This window comes from Pygocentrus nattereri, chromosome 19, assembly GCF_015220715.1.
Source record: "Pygocentrus nattereri isolate fPygNat1 chromosome 19, fPygNat1.pri, whole genome shotgun sequence".
NCBI lineage: Eukaryota > Metazoa > Chordata > Actinopteri > Characiformes > Serrasalmidae > Pygocentrus > Pygocentrus nattereri.
Genome location: NC_051229.1, coordinates 20,007,741 through 20,030,769, shown reverse-complemented (window position 1 = coordinate 20,030,769; position 23,029 = coordinate 20,007,741). Strand labels below are relative to the sequence as shown.

The following is a 23,029-nucleotide window of genomic DNA, read 5'->3' as shown; positions in this document are numbered from 1 at the left end:
ACTGTGTTGATATGTATTTCTTTACTTTCTTTGTAATAAAAGAAATGCAAAGACATTTAAAGATGTTTTTTTTTTTCTTCATTAGGCTGCTGTAACGGTATTTAGATTTAAAGCATTTGACAGTGTCATTTCTTACTTAGCACATATACTCAAGCATGCAGCTTGACAACAACCTAACCACCTTGGTATATGCCATATTGTGAATATCCATTTCCTTAGCAGAAAATATTCAATGTCGGGTTTTTCCCAGTTTCTTATGAGTGAATCTGGTCAAATGCCCCCCCCCCCCCCCCCCCCCCCCCCAGTACACATGGGGTTACACCACTCATAAATGCATAAGCAGATATATGTTTTTAAATGGATGAGAAAGTTTAATGCATTCTTTTTTTGCAACTCTTTGGTGGCTGGACAAGCTTTGCAGAACAATTATTCCATTCAACCCCATATCCAAAGGTTTGCAGACATGTTCCTTCAGCAATCAAGGACATCAACAGGGAGTTTGTCCTCTTTCTTGTAGTAATATCAACTCTTCGGGGGAACGCTTTACACTAAATGTTGGAACATCAGCCACAAGAGCATTAGAGAGGTTAGATACTAATGCCACTCCAATTCATCGCAAAGGTATTCAATATTGCACCAGATATAGATATTGTTATATCTATATAACACAGGTACACTGTTTCCAATGCTGGGGGGCTTTATACCCCTCTAGCTGACACTTGGCATTGGGCATGCAGTGTCCCATTTTATTAATTATACTTTTCCATTGAGATTGTACAAGCTGTATGTACACAACTGATCATCTGTATCACCAAAGAGAGTTCAAGAAAGCTAGAGTTATTTATTTTATAGAGTTAGTTATTTAGTTCTTTATATTTGGATACATACTGTCTTCTTGCTATACCATTTAAATTTGTTATTTCATAAAGTTGATATTTAAATGACAAAAGCAAGACAAACATGTTTGTTTTTTTTTGTCTTTTCATAAGACCGTACACACAACAAACGTTTCACCTGTGCTTTTGTTATTGCCAATAGCTGCAGTGTTTCAGAAGGACAGTCCAATTTGCACATGCACATGCTCGTAATTATAACATGTCAACTGGGAATGTCCAGGTTTAAACTGTTCTGAATGCAGGACCAAGCTGGGCAAAGGCTTCCACTGAATGCAACTTTAAAGTCAAAGATCAAAGGTCATATTCTAACCTCACGCACAGTGACTCAGGAGAACACATGCCCAACACAGCAACGCACTGCGTACTGGACAGTTCATTTCCAATTATTTTGCTGATGTCATTTAACTATTTAAGTGTCTTGGAGTCAAATATGTCTTACAAGCGACGCCTGGCAACACTGTGCAAACATGTTTGCATTTGTCCTTTGCATCTCCTGACCAACCTGGTACTGCAGCTCCAACCATGTTTGTGTGTGTGTTGAAGTATGTAGACAATGGCAGGTTACTGACATTAACAAGTCCTCTCTGGGGTCTGAGGTAAGAATAGACCCTCACACTCACGCACTAGACCACTGTATCTCCTTACTGATTTACAGAGAGACAGAGGGAAGATACGCAAACCATGAGAATGGAGGGATAGAAACAGAAAGAGAGAGGGACAAGAGAGGAAGGAAAATAAAACAAATAAGAACCGTAGAAAGACTCTGAATGCAGTGGACACAACATTTTGGGACCACAGCTTTGGTGTCAGTATGGAAAAAGTGAATGCAGTGGAGGTCCTCTACATCAGCTTAAACCAAACCATACCATTTATAGGTGAGTCACTTTTTCTCGTACACCACACAAACTACCACAAACCTTACGACAATTCTTTAAAACATCTTTTACTCATTTATTAAACAAATTAGATTTTTAGCATTTGAGCTGTTTCTTTGCAAACTTCTAGAGGTTTGCATCCAAAATGCCTTTATACACCTCTGAGCTAATGATCCCATCGGTGAACCCAAGCTCTGCAACACCACTGTAAAGGCAAGAAAAAAAACAAACATCTGGCTGACATGGCACACCTGTGTTTGACTGTTAAAAGAACCTAGAATGCTCTCTCTCCGTTTAATTTGGTTCATTTGGTGCTTGTCACTTCTTTTTCTGGACAGTATAAGGACAAGTAACAACTTGTTACTTGCATGTTTGTCTGTGATTGTCAGTGGACTCTTGCCATAAGAAAAGTAGCCAAACATTGAAATAATCTTTATTGTTGCAATTCATGTGCAGATGTGTGTAATCAATCTATCAGCGGAGAAATCTGTGTGAAAGAAACTTTACTCAGAGGTTTTTATTTCTGGACTACTCAAATAATACCATCTGTTTGAAACATTACATTGTAATGACTTTAAACTGATATTGTATATTGATGGGTAAATCCTGACAAATATGATGTGTTGCAGATTTGAAATGAAGTCTAAAACATGTCTGACTGAAGTCCTGACTTCAGTGTTCCACCACATTAGCCCTTTAGTAATAATATCAGGTAATAACAAAATATATATATATGCCTTAGGTTGTAATTAGCCTGATATTCAAGGGGTTAGACTGAATTCAGTTGAATTCAGTGTGTTAAAAGCTGTGACCTGCCAGGAACTGAGTTTGACCTTGTTTTAGAGGATGACTAACAGAATCAACTGATTTGTCTGTCTATGTGTATTCCTCTTCAGGTAAGCTGTGGCTGGCGGCATTCATCCTTCTACGAGTCTTCGTTCTTCTTTTCGCTGGCTTTCCTCTCTTCTGGGACGAGGGAGATCGTTTTGTGTGCAACACCATCCACCCAGGCTGCGCCAGTGTGTGTTTCGATGTGTTTGCACCCCTCTCCCTGTGTCGCCTTGGCTTTCTACATTTAATGTTTGTGTGTTTGCCCACCATTCTGTATGTCACACACCACACACACCGAGTGCTAACTGCCCTCACTTGCCGGTACTTCACGCAGGAGCCCACACTTCCACTCAAGCTTCAAAAACCTAATGTAGGAGGAACTAAACTCAGCACTGGTGAAGGTTTTGCGGGACGTTTTACAGGACAATACTTGTTACATCTTATTCTGCGTGTTTTCCTGGAGCTAGCATTTGGTGTAGGCCATTACATCCTGTTTGGGTTTTCCGTGAGGCGGGACTTCCTGTGTTTGCAGCCGCCATGCAGTCCTGCAGTGGAGTGCTTCACTTCCAGACCCACTGAGAAAGCGTTCCTGCTGCAATGGATGATGGGTAACATAGTCCTGTCTGTGATCCTCAGCATTGCTGAAATGTGGCTTGTGTTGAGAGGCTCTATCCAACACAGAAAGAGGAAGGCTGAAGAGGAGAATGAAGGAAAGATGAAGAGCAATGAGGGACAGAAGAGAGATTTTTTTAGCAAAGAAAACAATGAGAAAGTGCCTTCATCTCCAAGCTCTACCCCCTTTCCCTTCAAGAAGAGAAAACCTAGCGATGACCCCATTTTGACTCCATCGCTGACCCCAAAATCCAGTCTTTCGCCATGGAGTGAGGCAGGACGAGCACACACACCTTCATGCTCACATACGCTCACTCCTGAGGAAGCTTCTGAACAGGAGGGCAGTGAAGTAGTACTGTGCTCAGCAGAGAGGCTGAGGCAGTGGAAGGGCCGCTATGCAAAAAACGTCGGGGTTAAAGCCCCGTTAGCGTCAAACTCGGCAAAGGCGGCGCCATGGAGCCCTGCCCCTAAACATGTATGGCAAGCTAGACAGTACACACCTGTTCCCACAATGACAGAACACACTTCAGACAGCAGTGAAAGTCAGGACAGGAAAGCGTGGGTGTGAGAGAATCAAAGTAAAGCAATAGTTGGGAATAATTGGTGCACTTATGTGGTTTCTGACACTCTACACATGCTGTTGTCCATAAAAATGGGCTAAACGTTGCATAGCTAATATTGTAGTAGCAGCTATCTTCTAGACTGATTTCTTTCCATAGCTCTTCAAAAATTACCTGTGTCACGGTTGGCTCCTCCCACTACTCCATGTGCTCCTTTGTTTTGGTCTTCCATGTGCGTTTGTTTTGGTTTTAGTCATGCCTCCTGTTTGGTGACTCTGCCCCTGATTGTTTTCACCTGACCCTAGTTATCCCTGTGTATTTAAGCCCTGTGTTTGCATCTCTGTGTTTATTCTGGTTTATGTTATATCTGCCCCTCGATCTATCCGTGTTGGCTCTATGACCCTGGACTGTCTCGACCCTGATGTTGGATTTGCCCTTATTAAATCTCGCTTATCTCAGCACGTGCGTCCGCTACCTCGCTCCCTGTTACAACCTGTCCAGAGTGTTTCCTCCCTTCTGCCCATTGACTGCTGGGACAGGCTCCAGCTCCCCCACGACTCAGAAGGATAAGCAGCTATTCAAAAGCTTGGCTACAATCTAAACACAACACAAACTGACAATCTCAAAATGTAAAAAAAATGTGAAAAGTAAAGGCTTTATGGGCATATGGAGTCAATTTAACTTAAAGAAGACAATTGCAATGGAATATTGTTGCACAATTTCTCAGGCATACTCTTCCCTATTTCTTAATGGTCAGTTTCTGACCACAGGCCCACTGTTGAAATATTATTTCCTTTTAAACATTGCTACACTGAGTTTTATCTTCCACCCAAAAATATCCAGCCAAAGGCAATTGATCATTCAAAAAGGCTAGAGGAAGGCTAAAACAAATTGTGCATCAGCAGAAGGGCTGCAGTCTCTAACTCAACGCCAGCACAGAGCTACAGTGTAAGTGCTCCTAATAAAGTGGTCATTAAGTGTAAGAATATCAAGAACTAAACTTCTATTTCTAGGAATTTCTGGACAAATGTAGATTTCATATTGGTATTGTAATAAAACACTTTTCATTCATAATTGGAATAAATGGACAATAAGTACAGATAACAACTTGTTAATCAAGTTAAAGTACTGGTAAAATACCTATAACAAAAGCACACTCCTAACACAGGATTTAACCACAAACAATTAAAAGACTCAGCACTGGAAAATAAAAATAAGCTTGACACAGGTGCTTTCTGCATAGTCTATAGTCTTTTCAGAGGAAATCATTTTTTAAAAAGTTATGAGGTCCCAAAGTAACAGCAAACTGATAAAGACCCTAGAACTGCTATGCTAATTGTGCTAACACTGGAAGTAAACAGTCACCTAAAACATTTTTATAAATACATGCCAAAATCTTTAATTTGCTTCAAATTACACTGATAAGCTACCTAAACTCAATAAAAAACAGTTTAGTTAAATGGCATGGACATACCTTATTTACATGTTTAATCTTAAACTGGAACTACATTATCATCTACATAATGTCCTGTTTTCTGGTATTATTTCTTCTTCAAACTGCATTCAATGCAGGGACATGTAAAATGTCACTACACAGGTATGTAGAGTTAACACAGTTAGACCTGAGGCTTGCAAACTGTAAGACAGTTAGAAGTTGCTCATCATAAACACCAGTTTAAGAACAAAGTTAGAAACTGGTGTCTGAGTACAAAATCGCCTTCATACATGTTGTAAGCAGTAGTAAATTTGATTAAATATTATCTGCACCACCTGACAATGTCTTGTTGAAAAAAAAAAGATAATCTTGTTTAAAATTAATTCATATCTTTACAGCAGTTATGAAATTAAAAAATGTGCTTTACATCCTTTTTATAGATAATGTTTCAAATAATATATAATTTATATAATATATAATAAATAATAATAATAAATATGGTGCAAATACGATTTACACAACAATCCACATCAATGAATTAAAGGTTATTTATAGGCTGCTGAAACATTGCACTATTTATGGTTGCCAGTAAATAAATATGATCTTAAATTTTGTTACTTATCAAAGTCAAAATCTCATCTGAATGATGATTAGTCCGAGCATGGGTGCCAGACTGTTAGTTATAGACAAATAGCAGAACTGTAACTACAGCCAACAGTCTAGAACCCAGGCTGGGAAGCCTTCTAGTGGGATCTCAGTAAAGAGTCCAAGTATATTACAAAAAGCAGATTCACTCCTAGAACACTGAGCTGGTTGACAGCTTGTTGTGTGATGATGAAATGAATTAACATCTTCTGACTCTGTCCATGGCTAAGCTGATGATGATAACTGAGATCTAGATGAGGATGATGTTGGTGGTGATGCTGCTCCTGCTGATGAAAACAAAAATCTGATGATGACAATGTCCAGTGATGGTTCATGACTGATGACTGGTGAGTCTGTTCAGTCTTCCTCACAGTCTAAAACACAGTGATGATAACGATAATACTGATGACGACACTGACGATGACTTGAACTGTGATGACGGCACTGATCTCCTCTTCGTGAGTCCTGATGTCTCTGATGATCTTGGGTCCGTGGCTAAGATTGTGATGATGAAGGCAGTGGTGATGCTACTGCTGAAGAAAATAAATGCTGAAGGCAAAGTCCAGTGATGGTGATGTATCATGGATGGTGAGAAACTAGTCTTCTTTACAGTCAAATCACCAATGGCAGCAACGGTACTGACAATGATGACAACATTAATTATGGCTTGAACTGTGATGATTAGATGGCACAGATCTTCTCTTCATGAGTCCTGATGTGTTGACTGGTCCTGCTGTACTTCCTCTCAAGGCTTCCTTTGACGAACATCTTCTGATCTGATCCAGAAACTGGACAGTCCTCTTGTCTACAGTGTCTTGATAACATTCAGGAATCACTGCTGTCTAGAGTCTCTAATCCAGGAAGAATGCGGCACTGGAACCCTGCATGAAGGACAGTGAGAAAGAAAGAAAAAGCCAAATTAAGATATTCTAAACAAGGTTAAATTAAATCTGATAAACGTGTTAGGAGATCACAAATTTGGGAATATTAAAAGATAAACAGGAAAGGACAGAACCCACATTTGTGCATGTCTCTGAACTGAAACTAAAAAGAATTCCACCAATTATTTAAAATTTAGATTGTTAAGATGTGATCAAAGAGAGGTTTAAAACGTGTAGGTTTTCTAGTCATTTTGAAAAGTTGATAAAATGCCTGTATTTGCACGATAGAGAACATAGGCCCTGGTCACCACCAATCAATCAAACCACTCTGAATGACTCTTCACACTGCAATGATTCAATTATGCAAAAATTTCCTTTTAAAATATAATTATTTTCTACCATGTCTCCAGTCTGGTGAGGGGTAGGTATGATGCTCCACAGTCACGATCTGAGATGTAAACTTCCAGGGGCTCATCTGAGTACACAGAAACCTGCATCTGAAAAACACACACACACACACACACACACACACACACACACACACACACACACACACACACACACACACTCATAGTTAGAATGTTAGAAATATAATTTATTTTACAAAACTTGTAATAACAAGATAAAATTGTGTGAAATCAAAGTGTATAGTGTCTGTGATTAAAAGCCTGGTGGGGGTCTTTTTGGTTTGCTGGAAACCATGAACGGCGCCGGCGTCTCGAGGATCCTTGTGCTGCTGGATTGATGGGTCCTGAAACAGCCATCTGAATCAATGGACACCATCTTCAGGGTCTTCCACACTTTGGTTTGCTGCAAAACACATAAAGTATAATGTATAAAATTATTTTGGGCACAATTTTACAGAAAGACTATGTTACAATCTATTAACTGTAACTGCAGAAATACACAAGGAAATACCAACCAGTGTAACATTCTGCAGTGATGTCTCCACTGATTCAGTGCGAAGGTAGATGGACGCCTCACTGATCGATGTTCCAAAGCGCTGAATGAGAAGATGAGATGTTGATGAAAATAAATAGTGCAATCTGGAAGCAAAAGTCTTATAGTCCAAGTGAGATTATAGCTGTACCTTGATGCAGGCCACAGCAGCGACAGTTGCAAAGTGCTGGGGAGGAAGCTGTAAAATCAGTGACCACCACAAGGTTAAAATGAAAAGACTGTAAAATAAACAGAGGCTGCAGAAAATATGGATGTATGTATAGATACATCTCTCAGTAACAAGATGGAGCATTTACTTTGTTACATATACCTGTACATACACAATAAATGTCATCATATTAGTTAGTTCATAAAATACATTTGTGCTCTCAGTCAAAGTGGGTTTAAAGAATACCATGAAGCCTTTCCCCTAAACATGAAGAATGCAATGATTAATCCGAATGTACGGTGAAAGGCAGTTGACATTTAATCAGTATAGATTTTTTGTAACCTTTGGAATTTTACAATATTTGTGTACCTACATGAGAACATTTAAGAAAAAAATGCTTGTTCACTCTGCATTGTAATTGAAGATGCCCTTGGGTATTCTGTTGGAGTTAGTTGCTACGAGGAAAAACGTTTAGAGTATTTCCTTCTGCATTTTTACCTTTGCTGTGAGTTCAAGTGTTTCACTCCTGGCACCAGGTTATTAAACATTAGGTGTCTGCAAGACCGCAGTCATGAGATGGAAAATTTGAATGATGACTCATATGAAGAAGAATAAAAAGCCTGTGCTTCTGATAATGCTCTGAGCTGTGAACTTGAGTTGACACACACATTTAGGCACTTATCTGGTTGTGTCGTTTGCTGGTTAAGAAGATGAGAGTCATATATTTTGGGATTCTTCTGCTGCTTCTATTCAAAGAAGACAACCAGACATCAGGTAAAGGCACCTGCTGATCCAGACATAAATTATATAAATTACATAAATTGTATTTTGATAAAGAAATAATTTTAAATACTGCCAGCATCCATTTTCACTGCAGAATTAAGTGGCTTGATGATAGATGATAGATCAGTAAACGCAATGAAGAGGTTATCTGATGTCCTAGTCAACTTAGCGCGTCCAAACGGCCTGACTGAAGGTTTAACTATCCATCCATCCATCCATTTTCTAAGCCGCTTCTCCGTCAGGGTCGCGGGATGGGGGGGGGGGGGTGCTGGAGCCTATCCCAGCAGTCTTCGGGCGAAAGGCAGGATACACCCTGGACAGGTCGCCAGTCCATCGCAGGGCAGGTTTAACTATAATATATTAAATTTAATAAGGAATGCTTTTGATGGATTTGAATGAATACAATTACTTGCGACATCCAGGAGAAATCTGCAACCAAACCTTTGTTACGATGTGACTGAAGCCCAGACGCTCGCGGGTGAAAGGTTACACTATTTATTCGTCTAGCTAGCAGCCAAAGAAACATAAAGGGGCAAAACACAAAGGAGTAGTCAAAGTACAGCCCAAAAGTCCGATAACAACTCCACACCATCAGCAAAACTACCAAAAGGGAGAGGCAACAGACGTAGTCGAAAAACACGGTAAGACAAGCAACAACAAGAAGAATGCGCTCAGTAAGTTTTAGAGAAAACAATACCTCGCACTGACTGAGTGTCAGAGCTGGGCTTAAATGCTCAGCTCACAGGTGACATTCCTCAAAAGTCTGGCGATTGTGAGCGCAGATAGGTGCGCGTGCCTGAGTCCGGAGTCACATGATCTCCCAGGGTGTTCTGGGAGTTGGAGTTCACTCGACGAGCTGAATGCGTGACAACTTTACTCTTCATACAGGCTCAAAAGAGATCAATGACTTTTTTCTTTTAAAAACACAAAATTATTATTAGGTTTTACTCTATTTATGTTGGAGTGTCATGGTGGCATGGTGGTAGCGCTGTCCCCTCACAGTAAGAAGGGCCTGGGTTCGGTTCCCCGGTTGGATGACCAGAGGCCTTTCTGTGTGTGTGTTTTCCCTGTGTCCACGTATGTTTCATCCCACAGTCCAAAGACATGCAGTCAGGCCAATTGGACATGCTAGGTTGCCCTTAGATGTGACTGTGTGTGTGTATGCATGTGTCTGTCTGTCCTGCGATGGACGGGTGACCTGTCCAGGGTGTATCCTGCCTTCTGCCCGATGACCCTGAGGGAGAAGCGGCTTAGAAAATGTGTGTGTATTTATATTTATCAGAGCATCTACTCTGATGATATTTATAAAAACATACTTATTGTCAAGAAAATTGGTTTTAAATAAAGGCTGAAGACTTTTGCACATGTATGTAACCTCCATCCTTTAGCAAGTGATCTAAGGTTGGGCTGAGAACATAATGATGAATATAATTTGTATAATTTCTGTTTTTATTATTATTATTATTTGTAATTTTTGTTGGAGAAGTATTCCATTTCCATTCGTTGCAAGGAATGAATTTGGTGTCTCTGCAACTACAGGCACTGGATTTTTGGATATATGTCATGCTGTATTTTTAACATGAAGCATAGAGAATAGTTTAGTAGTGTCATAGCACACTTTCACATATTATATGCTAAGTCTAATGATGAAATATATGAAGCATAATTTGGGTCAGAATACAAGGTTTATTCATGTCTCACACCTATGATTAAAAAAATGACCGAATTACAAATTTACATCGTCAGTTTAAACTGCACTGTTTGAATGGTAAAAGATCATTAAATAAATACTGTAATTGATTAGCAAATGTATTTTTTTTCTCAGAATATGTCTGTCCCACATGTGACACTGACCACATGAAAGAATTGCTTTGAAAGCCAAGCAAACATACACTCACTGCCCACTTTATTAGGTACACCTGTTCAGTTGCTTGTTAACACAAATAGCTAATCAGCCAATCACATGGCCGTAACTCAGTGCATTTAGGCATGTAGAGGTGGTCAAGACAGCTTGCTGAAGTGCAGACTGAGCATCAGAATGGAGAAGAAAGGTGATTTAAGTGACTTTGAACATGGTGTGGTTGTTGGTGCCAGACGGGCTGGTCTGAGTATTTCAGAAACTGCTGATCTACTGGGATTTTCATGCACAACCATCTACAGTTTACAGAGAACGGTCCGAAAAAGAGAAAATATCCAGTGAGCGGCAGTTTTGTAGATGAAAATGCCTTGTTGATGTGAGAGGTCAGAATAGAGCGTCAGTAGCTTTAGTTCCTGTGCTGCTAGGTGCTGGATGTGCTTAGAACCGCTGCAGCAGTTCTGTAATGAACTCACTGTTTAAGAATTGTGTAATTTGATCCTTTTTCAATGAAGAAACGATACTTTTACTTGAATGTAGCTTTAGCCTACTCTTCCCCTTTCTGATTAGAGATACGAAAGGTAGTAGATTAGCAAGAGGCCTTCGGACGAGTGCCTGTGGCATCAGATATCACAGCCGTAGCATTTGGCCAAAGATAATTGATAGCATGACCCTTCCAAACTATGTGTAAGGTTGCACCAGCTGTTCTAGTATTACAGTATGCCAGTAGTAAAGATCTGGAGACGGTTCCATTTCAATCTGTTTCAATGAGGGAGTGACCATGTGGATGGATTTGAAGTAAATAGGTTCTTGTAGCACTTTTGAAGGTTCTGCATTGGTTTTAGTTACCATTGCCTCTGTAGTGCTGTAGTGCATTGTGGCCTAATTACTAGAAATGAGTCGTTCCATAGTTTCTGCATCTTAATCTATATATGGGGTCAACTCCTGTGTGAGCTTTGACCTCCCTCATGCCCCTTTACAGGTATGTGATTTAGATGAAATGCAGTGGCATTTGACTCCGTTTTCACTTTTGCTTGTGACCATAAAAATGTCATTGTTTTCTAATCCACTGTAGCTAGTGGTCCAAAGTGTTATTACACATTTCTATAACCTAAGCTCAGCTAGTTTGCATTGTAAAATCACTTTTGTTGCAGAAAAATAAGCCTTAATGTGTAATAAGATTATTAGGGGTTAGCGTGAGCTTCTTTATTCCATCTTTTTTCTTTTTTCTTATAGTGTATCAGAACCGCAAGCACATTTTTGTGCACAAGAACAAATGGGCAGACTGGTTCGAGATGATAGAAAGGCAACAGTAACTCAAAAAACCAACCATAATCTACAAATTACTTTCTTGGAAACTTTATATCATTAAAGCCATCTATTTACATAATCAATGAATGCTAGGAATGAATGCTAGCACCATAAAAAAGAAAACAAGCAAGTCTTATAAATAAAAAGACATGATGTACCTTATGACACATTCTAGACACACACCATTCAGGTCCTCTAATTATTCATAACTGATGAATGTATCAGTACTTCCAACAATATGGCAACAACATTAACAAAAATGTTGAGACACAACATGCAGAAACAGATGATACCCGACACCTATTGTCTAGATGGAGACATGTCGCTTCATTGTTTAAGATTCTGCCCACACAGACGAAGCACAAAAATGCTACTCCACAGAAATATGAGTAATCTGAAGTGAACACCTGTCTCTGTCAATGACAGTCACTGTATTGTGCTGTGACATATGACCAAATGGAAATGACTGGAAACAAGACTGGGTTTGTGGGTTTACTACTATTGTTTTATTTTCCGATCAAAATGCACTTTATGGAAATAATCCCCCCCCCTCCCCCACACCTTACACACATACCCAAAAAATACACTAGTGTTGTTAAAAATGAGGAAGTCAAGAGAACAAACACACAGAGTCAGTGTATTCTCTCTAATCTCCTAGTTTATTAAACTCACACAGAAATACATGTACGGCAGTTGTTACACAACTCTTGCACCCGCATCCTCCCCTATCCTTTCCTGTTCTTCAGGACTGCCCAGCTTCAGGCCATCCTCCATCCTAACTTGGTCTGCCTGCCTAAGGCAAGGTAGCAACTCATTGAGTATTTTAATAGCAATACTATGTAAGGAGATAATGTCAAGTTCAGTTTGTTCTTGCATACATAAGCAATTCTGAGATGTGTTCTAAAATGTACAAAGTCCCCTTCCACTTTTTCTCCTTTGAGACCTTCTCCTGCTGATGGTTTTGGACTGCGACTGGACATGTTTGAATCATATCTCAAACGTCAGACGATAATGTGCAGTGATTCTAATGTTAGACATAGAAATATTAGACACAGATTTGCATTTTTCCATCACAGAAATTGGGAACAACAAGAAATGATTACATTGCAATAGAAAAATCACAGCAAATGTTATTAAATAATAAACTATTATTATTATTGTTGTTGTTGCTGTTGTTGTTGTTATTATTATTATTAATAGTAATAGTAGTAGTAGTAGTAGTAGTAGTTTAATTTAAATAGTAGCTTTTGCAAACTTAAGCACATGGTTCGTAGTCCTCACAAACTCTCCGTGGCAGTGTAAAAGTCTATCTGCCTCTGACACAGTCAAACTATTCCACCGCGGCGCAAAGTCTCTCAGTCATAAGACTTTAAGACCACAACTAAAATTGTTTGTGCTATAAGAACGTTGGTATCTATTAACATGAGCTTTCATGCACTGTTTTGGATTTCTTGGTTAACCTTTTAAGGAACACAAGTCATATCTCAATCTGAACAATAAGCCCTAGTGTTCCTTTCAGTGGTGCATAGTTGTCTTCATGAGTGTTGTGTGTTGTAGCTGGATGCTCAGGCCCCCCGATACTGTGCTGCCAAGGGATCAATAGCACCTGCCAGAGAGGTTGCTTCTGTGACCAGGCCTGCCTGAGCATTGGGGACTGCTGCACGGACTACGTACAAACCTGCGGAGGACGTGAGACTAAACACTTACAAACTGATCTGTTCTTAATAACACAAACATTTAAATTCAAGTTCACTCGCAGCATAACAGATAAAACACATTTGTATTCACTCACATTGATTTTAATAATGGAATATATATTTAAGGAGACAGCTTAAGAAAATAAATCTATTATCTGCACGTTATTTTAAACTTAAAGGGGCACTCCGGCCACAGTGTAAAGTGTTACCATCTGTTGTAAACATGCTTTACTTACATCCTATTGGTCTTGGCGTACTTTCCACAGTGTGATTTTGAGAAAGTACAGCTTGCTTTTGGGTGGATTTTTTGGGGTCAGGCTGTTTTGACATGTTATTTGTCTAGTTACTCTTTCCATTGTCTGGTGAATGTGGAAGGAAGGCAGATTACTACTAGGACTCTTACTGGAGCTGTATAACTGTAGTAGACTTCATTTATTACAATGCAGGGAACAGATTACTGAAATGATAGAAATGACACATTAGATGAAGAATACAAGCTAAAATCTTAAGTTACAAAACTAGCTAGCTATATTGATACCTTTCTATAGTTTGATATATATATATATATATATATATATATATATATATATATATATATATGTGTGTGTGTGTGTGTGTGTAAATATATATATATATATGTGTGTGTGTGTATATGTGTATGTATATATATATATATATATGTGTGTGTGTGTATATATATATATATATATATATATATATATATATATATATATATATATATATATATATATCTTTCCTCTGGCTGAAAGGGTATATAGTCGTCTGTGTTGTCTATTTTGCACTGAATAAATTGTATTGGTTTCTTTAGGATTTTGTGTGATGGTTCATGTAAGATTTATACACATTCTACCTTGGCTGAATTAACTAGCCTATAGCAGTTAGGCTAGCAGTCAGGATTAGTTGACAACCATTGATTCCCAATGATTATACAATGTATTTGCATTCTGGATGTTATAGTGAGACAACATTGAGAGATGAAAATGTGAAAACAATATGAAATCATTTATTCTGTCCAACCAGTGAGGCTAAGGGATGTAATGTTGTGCTACATAAAACCACATAACACAACAAACTATATATTAAATTCTAGTTTTAGGCTGGAATGCCCCTTTAACACTAGCAATCAAAATGACATGCTGGTTCAACAGTATTCTGCAAATGTCACTGACATACAACATCACAGGCTTTAAAATATAATTTCCCTTTAGCAAGTACAACAATGTCTACAAATACTACTTCATGGACTGTCTCGGGCACTCAGCCATCAACCATGTTCACGAGAAATTCCACTGACACAACTCAGACATCTACAATTATAAGAGACAGCCTTGGTAAGTATTAATGAATGTTAATGAAAGCAAACTTTATTATTAGTGGATTGAGTAATTCAAGATGGGTATAAACAGAATGCTTATGTCAACAACACCTGAAAGAGCTCTAACTAGAAAATCTATTCAGCATTCACATTTATAAATCTATTGCACTAGCTTTAGTGCAAATAAAACTAAACAATGCATTCCTTTGATGTGTGTGAGTGTGTTAGCTTAAACATTTACAAAGCTCTCCTAGGGGCAGTCCAGTATTTACGGTTATCATTTATGACTAGTTTAACAAATCAATCCTTCATAAAGTTAAATTGGGTGTGCTGCTGATGGAATGTAACAAATCCATGCAATGACTGGAGTGCGGCAAGAAGTCAGGAACTAAACCTGTGTTGTTATTCTAAGAAAGGCTATACTCTTGTATATTCTCTTTACTGTATTAATGTTAATAGTTATTTATTCCAAAATGATGTTACATTTCATAGGGAAAAACATGCTGTTGGAATCAATAGCAGCACTACTTTGAACAGCTGAAATAACTACACTGGTTGTAGAATGTAGTCATTTGACTGGTGTGTAGTCAGCTATTGATACTTTTAGTATAGCTGTTTAGTAGTTTAAGTTGTTAACCGGTGATTCATTAATGCAAGGTAATCTGTCCCTAAAAACTACAGATAGTTCCACAAGTACAGCAGTAACTTCAATTACTCCAACAAGTACAGCAACACCTGCCCCACGGACCACCTTCAGTCCTTCACCGGAAATCACATCTATGAGTCCTACTACTTCAGCGACGTTGACTTCTACGATTACAAGAACCAACCCTGGTAAGCTGTAAATTTAAACAACAAATGTTGTTTGATTAATGAATCGGTTGTTAGCATGTTAATATGTGCTGTCCTGTTAGACAATACATCAGTCAGTGCAACAGAGAGTACACCAGCGCTCACCTTCAGTACTCGACCACAAACCACAGCTATGAATGTCACAGACAGATCTTCTGCTTCCACAACGAACATCCTTGGTAAGTAGTAAACAATGCAGGCAAATTTTACGGAGAGCAAATATCATCAAATTATTTCTTTCAGGAGAAACATCTTCACAGGCTAAAGAACACAGATCAGACTAGAAATATACTAGAAAATCATATAATGAAGTCAAAAGCTTGGACATATGCTGGCTCTTGGTGGACACACACACACACACAAGCACACACATTATTTGAGCCACATATCCTCCTGGGTCGTAGTGTTGCTGGAGGACCCTGGACAGGACGCCGGTCCATCACAATGCAATGTTGGTGGACTTTTTAAAAATTATTTTACTGAAAGGCATTTCAGATGTTGATCAGTAATTGATAAATAAATGGTCTTGAGTGTTTCCTGTTTACTACACCAGATACTCTATAAAGTGTAACACTAGGTATTATTGTTGTCTTCCATTACTGCAAATAGTTCCAAATTATCTAAAATTTTAATCTTTAAATGGCCAGGACTTTCCAGTGGGTCCAAACATTTATTACATTCTTTTACAACTTAACACCACCATATCATGCAAAGTCCCTCACATTTCGGAAAAGATATAGTCCATATGTAATTTGCATATATCAGTCTAGAAGGTACAGTAATTCTGTTTTAGTACATAAACCCACACAAATGATATAAAAAATATGTCTCTTTCCACCAAACTGGTTTAAAGTCAGAGTTGAAAATATATTTCTGACCTTTAACTGGATTGGACTTTAGACTAAAATCCTTTTGCTTTAAATAACCCTATTGCTTCATTATGTTTATGTTATTTTAAAAAATGATTGAACATTCCATTTTGTCACTAACAAAAAAGTCACAACAATCTTGATTTTACCAAATGATTCAGTAGTGACTGTGACAATTTTGGCTCATTTTGAGCATAACTCAAGAACACTAGCCAGTACACAGCTTTCAACAGGTTTGAACACAGCTTTCTGCCAGAAAGACTCCAGAGGCAGGAGTGAAGGAAGACAATGTAATCGCTGATCGGATTTTACAAGTGGAAAAATAATAATTCAGTAGAAATTAGTGTCTTTGGCATAGACCCTGTCCTCTATCCAGGTCATGTAGTGTTGAGATCGCTGCTGATCCTGCCGGATTGAGATGGGAGGGGCCCAGCCTAACCCATAATAATATGAAGATGTAAATGGAGAAGACTTTCACAGGATAGAGAAGTTGGAGAAACATAGGGAATTAATAAGTATTTAATAATTCATAATTATTATTAATAAGATTGAGTCAAAACTTTTGAGCACAGCACATATCGTGAAGGAGTTGGCTGAAGGGTAGGCAACAGAGACTAGGACCTAGTGTATAAATTTCAGTAGTCAATAGTGACTGGTACTTTCATAATCTTGAATCCTCAAGCCTGTTGTGTTTGTTCGTGCCCATTGTACACATTGTCAGCATGAAGAGTGACTGGCATTTGCGTTATGCTGAGCCTCAGGCTCATTGCATTCACTCATTAGTCAGGGCCACAGACCCATGCATTTACTCCACAACTCGAGGCCATGGGCCCATTGCATTCACAGGTCTACTTGGGTCCATGGGTCCATCACATACACTCATCACGTCAGAGGTACAGACCTATTACTTTCACTCATCAGGTCGGGGTCACAGGCCCATTGCACTCACTCATCAGATTTGCACCAAGCCCCATTGCATTCATTCCATTAGCTTGGCACTATGCACTATTAACACTATGTTTGCTGGGCGACAGGCCCATACATGCACTATGTTTGCTGGCTACTGCAAAGGGATGAGGTGTGCCTTGGCAGCTCTGATATGCATTTTGCTGGCCCACTTGGTCCACTTTGCCTCTGAGAAGAAAGGGTCACTGTAAATCAACAAAGTTATACTGACTGATAACTGGGAAAGGTAAAGAAAATGTCATTTACAATAATGACAATAAAGGTACTTAAAAATACAGACTAATCCATGCAGGAACATTTTACAGTGGTTTAGAAGAATTTTGAACAGTTTTCTTCATGCCACAAATAATGAAAACCTTTCTTACCCCAGAGGAACCACACATGCCCTGCATTAACTTGGAGTCACCTCCAGAGGGCAGCATACACTTGCAATTCAGAGTTATTACTTTTTGATTTACAGAAGTTCTCTCTTAGGCTTCTTTTGATTAGTGTTTATCAACCCCAATACTAGGTACATCTAAACGGCTTGTTTTACTTGCTCAAAAGCTAAAGGCAAAAATCTTAGGATAGACACACAACATGTGGCTCAAGCTGCTGAAAGTGTTGAATAATGCAGAATTTTTATGGACACTTTATTGTTTAGTAGTAATCACAGAGAGTGTTAACCTGCCTATTATTTTACCAACAGCAGTACATACAGCACAGTGCAACCAGCGACCACACTTCATTTACCCTTAAGTTACTAATCTTGCAGTGTCAGGAACAAAAAAAACAAAAAACGAAAAATCATACTCAGAAGCCTCAACAAATGAATATATATTTTCTCAGGATTTAGAGTGTCCAACTTTTTGCCTTTATTACAGCTTCTGTTTTTTTTTCAGGACACTTCCTTTTAGTTTTTCAAATAAATCTGCAGGGATGTTTTTACACACCTCCAAAGTTCAGTGTTAGCAGTTGGCTGCATTTTCTGCTTCTCATGATCCACGTAACCCCAAACACATTTAATAATGATGAGATCGGCTCTGAAGTGGCAGGCCCCTTAGTTGTCTTTGGTCTTGCATAGATGTTTGGAGTCTCATTTTATCTTTTAATTATTTTTTTAACTGTTTTTTTTCTCACTTTCCTTTGACTTTTCCTTTTGTTTTGAAAGTACATTATATTATAGAAATCAGAAATATCCCTTTGAGAAATTAATGATGTGTGCTTTATAGAGTGGAAGTTGATTAAATGAAAGGTGGAGTTTTGCATAGTACTGTATGTGTATATGCATGTATGTGTATATGTACGTATGTATGTATGTATGTATGTATGTACAGTACATGGACAATAACATTGGGACACCTACACATTAGACCTACAGGAGTTTTTATGACATCCCATTTTAAATCCATCCATCCATCCATCCATCCATCCATTTTCTAATCCGCTTCTCCGTCAGGGTCGCGGGGGGGTGCTGGAGCCTATCCCAGCAGTCTTCGGGCGGAAGGCAGGATACACCCTGGACAGGTCACCAGACCATCGCAGGGCCCATTTTAAATCCATAGGCATTAATATGGAGCTGGTCCCCATTTTGCAACTATAGCAGCTTCAATGTTTCTGGGATGTCTCTTACAAGATTTTTGAGTGTGTCTGGGGGAGTTTTAGCCCATTCATCCAGAAGATGAATCCGAGGGCCTGGCTCGCAATCTCCATTCTAATTCATGCCAAAGGTCTTCAGTGGGGTTGAAGTCAGTGCTCTGTACGGGCCAGTCAAGTTCTTCCACACCAAACTCACCCAGTCATGTGTTTATAGACTTTGCTTTGTGCGCTAGGGCACAGTCATGCTGGAACAGAAAAACTGCTTCCTCAAACTGCTACTACAAATTTGGAGGCATAGAATTGTCCATAATGTCGTGGTCTGCTGAAGCATTAGATTTCGCTTCACTGGATCTAAGAGGCCAAGGCCAACCACTGAAAAACAATCCTATAGCATTATCCATCCTCCACCTTTAGAGTTGTCACAAAGCAGTCAGGCAGATAATCTGTCAATCAGACTGCCAGATAGAAGAATGTGACACATCATCCACTGTCCACTGGCAGCATGCTTTACACCACTCCCCCCTACGTTTGGCATTGTGCATTTTGATCTTAGGTTTGTGTGTAACTGCTCGGCTATGGAATCCCATTTTGTGAAGCTCCTAAAGCACAGTTCTTGCTGATTTTGCTTCCAGAGGAACTCTTTAGGGACTGATTCAACAGAGTGCTTCAGCACTCTCCAGCCCCACTCTGTGAGTTTGTGTGGTGTACTGCTTCATGGCTAAGCTGTTGTTGCTTTTAGATTCTTCCAATTTGCAATAAAAGCACTTATAGTTGACAGGGGCAGATCAAGCAGGACTGACATTTCACAAACTGACTTGTGGGAGAGGTGGCATCCCACGACAGTGCCATGTTTACAGACACTGAACTGTGACCCATTGTACTGCCAGTGATTGTCTATCAAGACTGCAAGCCTACAAGCTTAATTCTATCCACCTGTTAGAACTGGGTGTGGCTCAAACATAAATAAATAATGACATAATATATATATATATAGATATTCATATAATGATATGTGTAATCATATAATTTAATATATAATATGATATATGTATATATGTATATATGATTGTGGGGCAGTCGTGGGCTGGAGGTTAGGGATCTGGCCCTGTGACCGGAAGGTTGCTGGTTCGATCCCCAGGGCTGACAGTCCATGACTGAGGTGTCCTTGAGCAAGACACCTAACCCCCAACTGCTCCCCGGGCGCCGTGGATAGGGCTGCCCACTGCCTCGGGCAAGTGTGCTCACTGCCCCCTAGTGTGTGTGTTCACTAGTGTGTATGTGGTGTTTCACTTCATGGATGGGTTAAATGCAGAGGTGGAATTTCCCTTAAGTATCACTTAACGTCTTTTGTAAGCATCTTGTAAATTCTGTATTATTTTATATGATTACACATTTCGTTTTTGCTGCCACTAGCACTGTACAAACATCCATGCATGTTACTACAGAAACATTGTCCATACACGTGGGTTGTTCAAGCCTGTATGCTGCGAAATCTCCTGCCTGATGGCAGAATGGTGAACAGGCTATGTGCTGGTTGACTCCTGTCAACACACCCTGTTATAAAAATGATCCCATTGTTTCACATATAGAGATGAAGAAAGTTATACTTGACCTGAAGGTGTGTGCACAGTCTACAGCAAATGGAACGTTGACGCTGGAAAGCTTGCAGAACGTGAGTAATCTCTGTTGACCACTGTATATCAAGAGAACAATCATAAAGCAGCTAAAGAGTATGTTTGGCCCAGTTTTGTTTGCTTATAGAAAGAGTGAGATTAATTGATAGAGTCAGAACTGAATCTGATCATTCCTAATGAGAAAAGAATGAATGCAGAACTAGACAAATATAGTGTGTTTCCAAGAGCAGAAGAACTGATCAGTTATGTGTAATTTTGATTAATAATAGTGTTAGACAGGAGTTACATTCCTTTTTTACATATTTCCTTTGTTATCAAGATCATAGCGTAGATGAACAGATGAATGAATGAATGAATGAATGAATGGATATTTCCCCTCTGATTTCAGTTTGCTCAACAGCTGGAGGGGATGTTAAGGAACAAAGGGTGTAATGACTGCACACTGAAGATCCTACGAATCCAACAGAAAACAACAGCCCCCTAAGTACATCACCAAACGTCGCCGACAACATCAGCTGAGCAATTCATCACTTTCTACCAACTTATACAGATGAAATAATGACCTTCCCATGAAGGCCAGGCTACCCCTGAACTGAATGCGCTCGTTTTTTGTAGGATCACTGTCAGCTGTAACAAGTCTTTCTCCAGACCTTCCAGACCCAACACTGAAAAGAGAACAATGACTAGGTGGCAACAAAGGTTTTTATAGATCCAAAGTTTGAAAGCACTTGCCGTATTTGCAATTTACATTTTGCATACAACAATAACTAGTAACACTGTATAACAACTTTCTTCAATAATTAACTGACCATTAAAGCTGAGAACTAATCATTAATTAATCAGAATTTGAAAACATACAAATCTTTAGCAATTCTCCTTCATGTAATTGTTGATGTGCATATTCATATTTACAAATGCCTTACATGGTGTTTTCTGTTCATTTACAACAAACCATTTCATTAATGTGAAATGTGAGTGTTGTATGGCATCAATATGTTAATAAATCATTGCAGTTAATTACATTACTGAACTGTACGATTTTCTGATTTTCTGAACTTTACATTCTGTCTAGTATGTATATAGGATAGTAAATGACTAAATAATTAGATAATCATGTGTAAAGTTACAACTCCTGTTAACAGATGTATGTAGAGTGTCTATTCTTTAGGTATAGATGTTAATAAATTAATTAATAAATTGATAATTAATAAAGTGATAAATAATGCACCTATGATATATTTCTATTTCACATTTTTGGCAAGTTATCTACCTTAAAAGGTCTGAAAAGAGGTATTCTTATATGCCGTGGACATGAGTCTTTGTCTCCCAAGCCTTTTCACTGTTCTACTTAAGCTTCCCTTTACAAATGTTCACACTCATTCCTGTATAATATGCCACATTCCAGTTGTATGATTCGTTTTTACAGTATTAGACAGATCAGTTTTGTATGCTAGTTAGATAAGACAAGCTTGCAAAATGAAAATATATTAACTGTGAATGTCCCCCCTTTCTTGAAAATTAAATACAATAATAATGGTGTATTAAATTCACTTAGAATACATATGTTGTTCACTAAAGATCTGATTTAACAATATGTCTTTTAAATGTTGATATTTAAGCATTTGAATGCCTATGCTATTAAATATAAACCTGATTCCAAAAATGTTGGGACAGTAGATAAAATGTAAATAAAAACAGAAGGAAGTGATTCGAAAATCCACTTTGACCCATATTAAAAGGAAAACAAAGCAAAGTCAAGATAATTAATGAGTCACTTTATCAGGCTTATTATTTTCTGTAAATACATGCTCGTTCTCAAATTGACGCCTGTCCCAGCATTTTTCCCATTTAAGACTAGGAATGTTGATAAATATTCAGAAAACATTTTAATGGAGGTGATGTAATCATGCTTGAGTGTTTAAGAAGGACCCAGGAAAATTCTAGACCCTTATGAGCATGGATAGATTGTGGCTCAACACTTATAGTCTAACTATACTATACTAAAAACAATGGGCCTCATTCCCTGACCGTTCTTAAGAGGAAATGCCTTCTTAAAACCTGCCTACAGTTTTTACACAGATTCTGACATTCTCCAGCGTTTCCTTATTTTTTGGGATTTGTTTTTAGGTAAGAACAGAATGTCCATACACTCAAGAGCACAAAGGGGAGAACAGTTCTGTGGCTTAAGAAAACATCATGAAACTGACAGAGACATGAGACATTTATCAAGAACAAATTTATGAAAAAACGTAGGAAGATATCAGTGAATGAGGCCCAGTGCTCCTCAACAAGGATTTTACAGTGC

The 23,029-nt window shown here is 38.6% G+C and overlaps 2 protein-coding genes and 1 long non-coding RNA gene across 3 annotated transcripts; 2 read left to right on the top strand and 1 right to left on the bottom strand.

Moving 5' to 3' along the window:
- The first annotated feature begins 1,707 nt into the window (after positions 1 to 1,707).
- LOC108439871 (gap junction delta-4 protein-like) lies at positions 1,708 to 3,782 on the top strand. Its single transcript, XM_017718521.2, has 2 exons — positions 1,708 to 1,771; positions 2,668 to 3,782. The coding sequence occupies exons 1-2, from the start codon at positions 1,708 to 1,710 to the stop codon at positions 3,780 to 3,782; spliced, it is 1,179 nt and encodes a 392-aa protein (XP_017574010.2).
- A 1,365-nt stretch (positions 3,783 to 5,147) lies between these two features.
- Positions 5,148 to 9,401, bottom strand: LOC119261581. The gene is made up of 5 exons (XR_005129060.1): positions 9,324 to 9,401; positions 7,826 to 7,873; positions 7,658 to 7,738; positions 7,135 to 7,545; positions 5,148 to 6,735 (listed from the first exon to the last, which is right to left on the bottom strand). It is a non-coding gene; the product is annotated as an uncharacterized LOC119261581 (long non-coding RNA).
- On the top strand, positions 8,501 to 21,746 carry LOC108439876 (integumentary mucin C.1-like). Its single transcript, XM_017718526.1, has 7 exons — positions 8,501 to 8,617; positions 13,350 to 13,481; positions 14,719 to 14,841; positions 15,507 to 15,659; positions 15,740 to 15,856; positions 20,680 to 20,762; positions 21,113 to 21,746. Exons 1-7 carry the CDS (start codon positions 8,554 to 8,556, stop codon positions 21,206 to 21,208), a joined length of 768 nt encoding a protein of 255 aa, XP_017574015.1. The 5' UTR covers positions 8,501 to 8,553; the 3' UTR covers positions 21,209 to 21,746.
- Positions 21,747 to 23,029: the final 1,283 nt, after the last annotated feature.

What these genes read in the sequence shown, in the direction of transcription:
- LOC108439871 (XM_017718521.2), top strand. Translation starts at nt 1,708, where the DNA reads ATGGAAAAAGTGAATGCAGTGGAGGTCCTCTACATCAGCTTAAACCAA. An exon ending in CCAAACCATACCATTTATAG is followed by an intron (nt 1,772 to 2,667) that starts GTGAGTCACTTT and finishes ATTCCTCTTCAG; the next exon opens with GTAAGCTGTGGCTGGCGGCA.
- LOC108439876 (XM_017718526.1), top strand. Translation starts at nt 8,554, where the DNA reads ATGAGAGTCATATATTTTGGGATTCTTCTGCTGCTTCTATTCAAAGAA. An exon ending in GATTACAAGAACCAACCCTG is followed by an intron (nt 15,660 to 15,739) that starts GTAAGCTGTAAA and finishes CTGTCCTGTTAG; the next exon opens with ACAATACATCAGTCAGTGCA. An exon ending in CGCTGGAAAGCTTGCAGAAC is followed by an intron (nt 20,763 to 21,112) that starts GTGAGTAATCTC and finishes CTCTGATTTCAG; the next exon opens with TTTGCTCAACAGCTGGAGGG.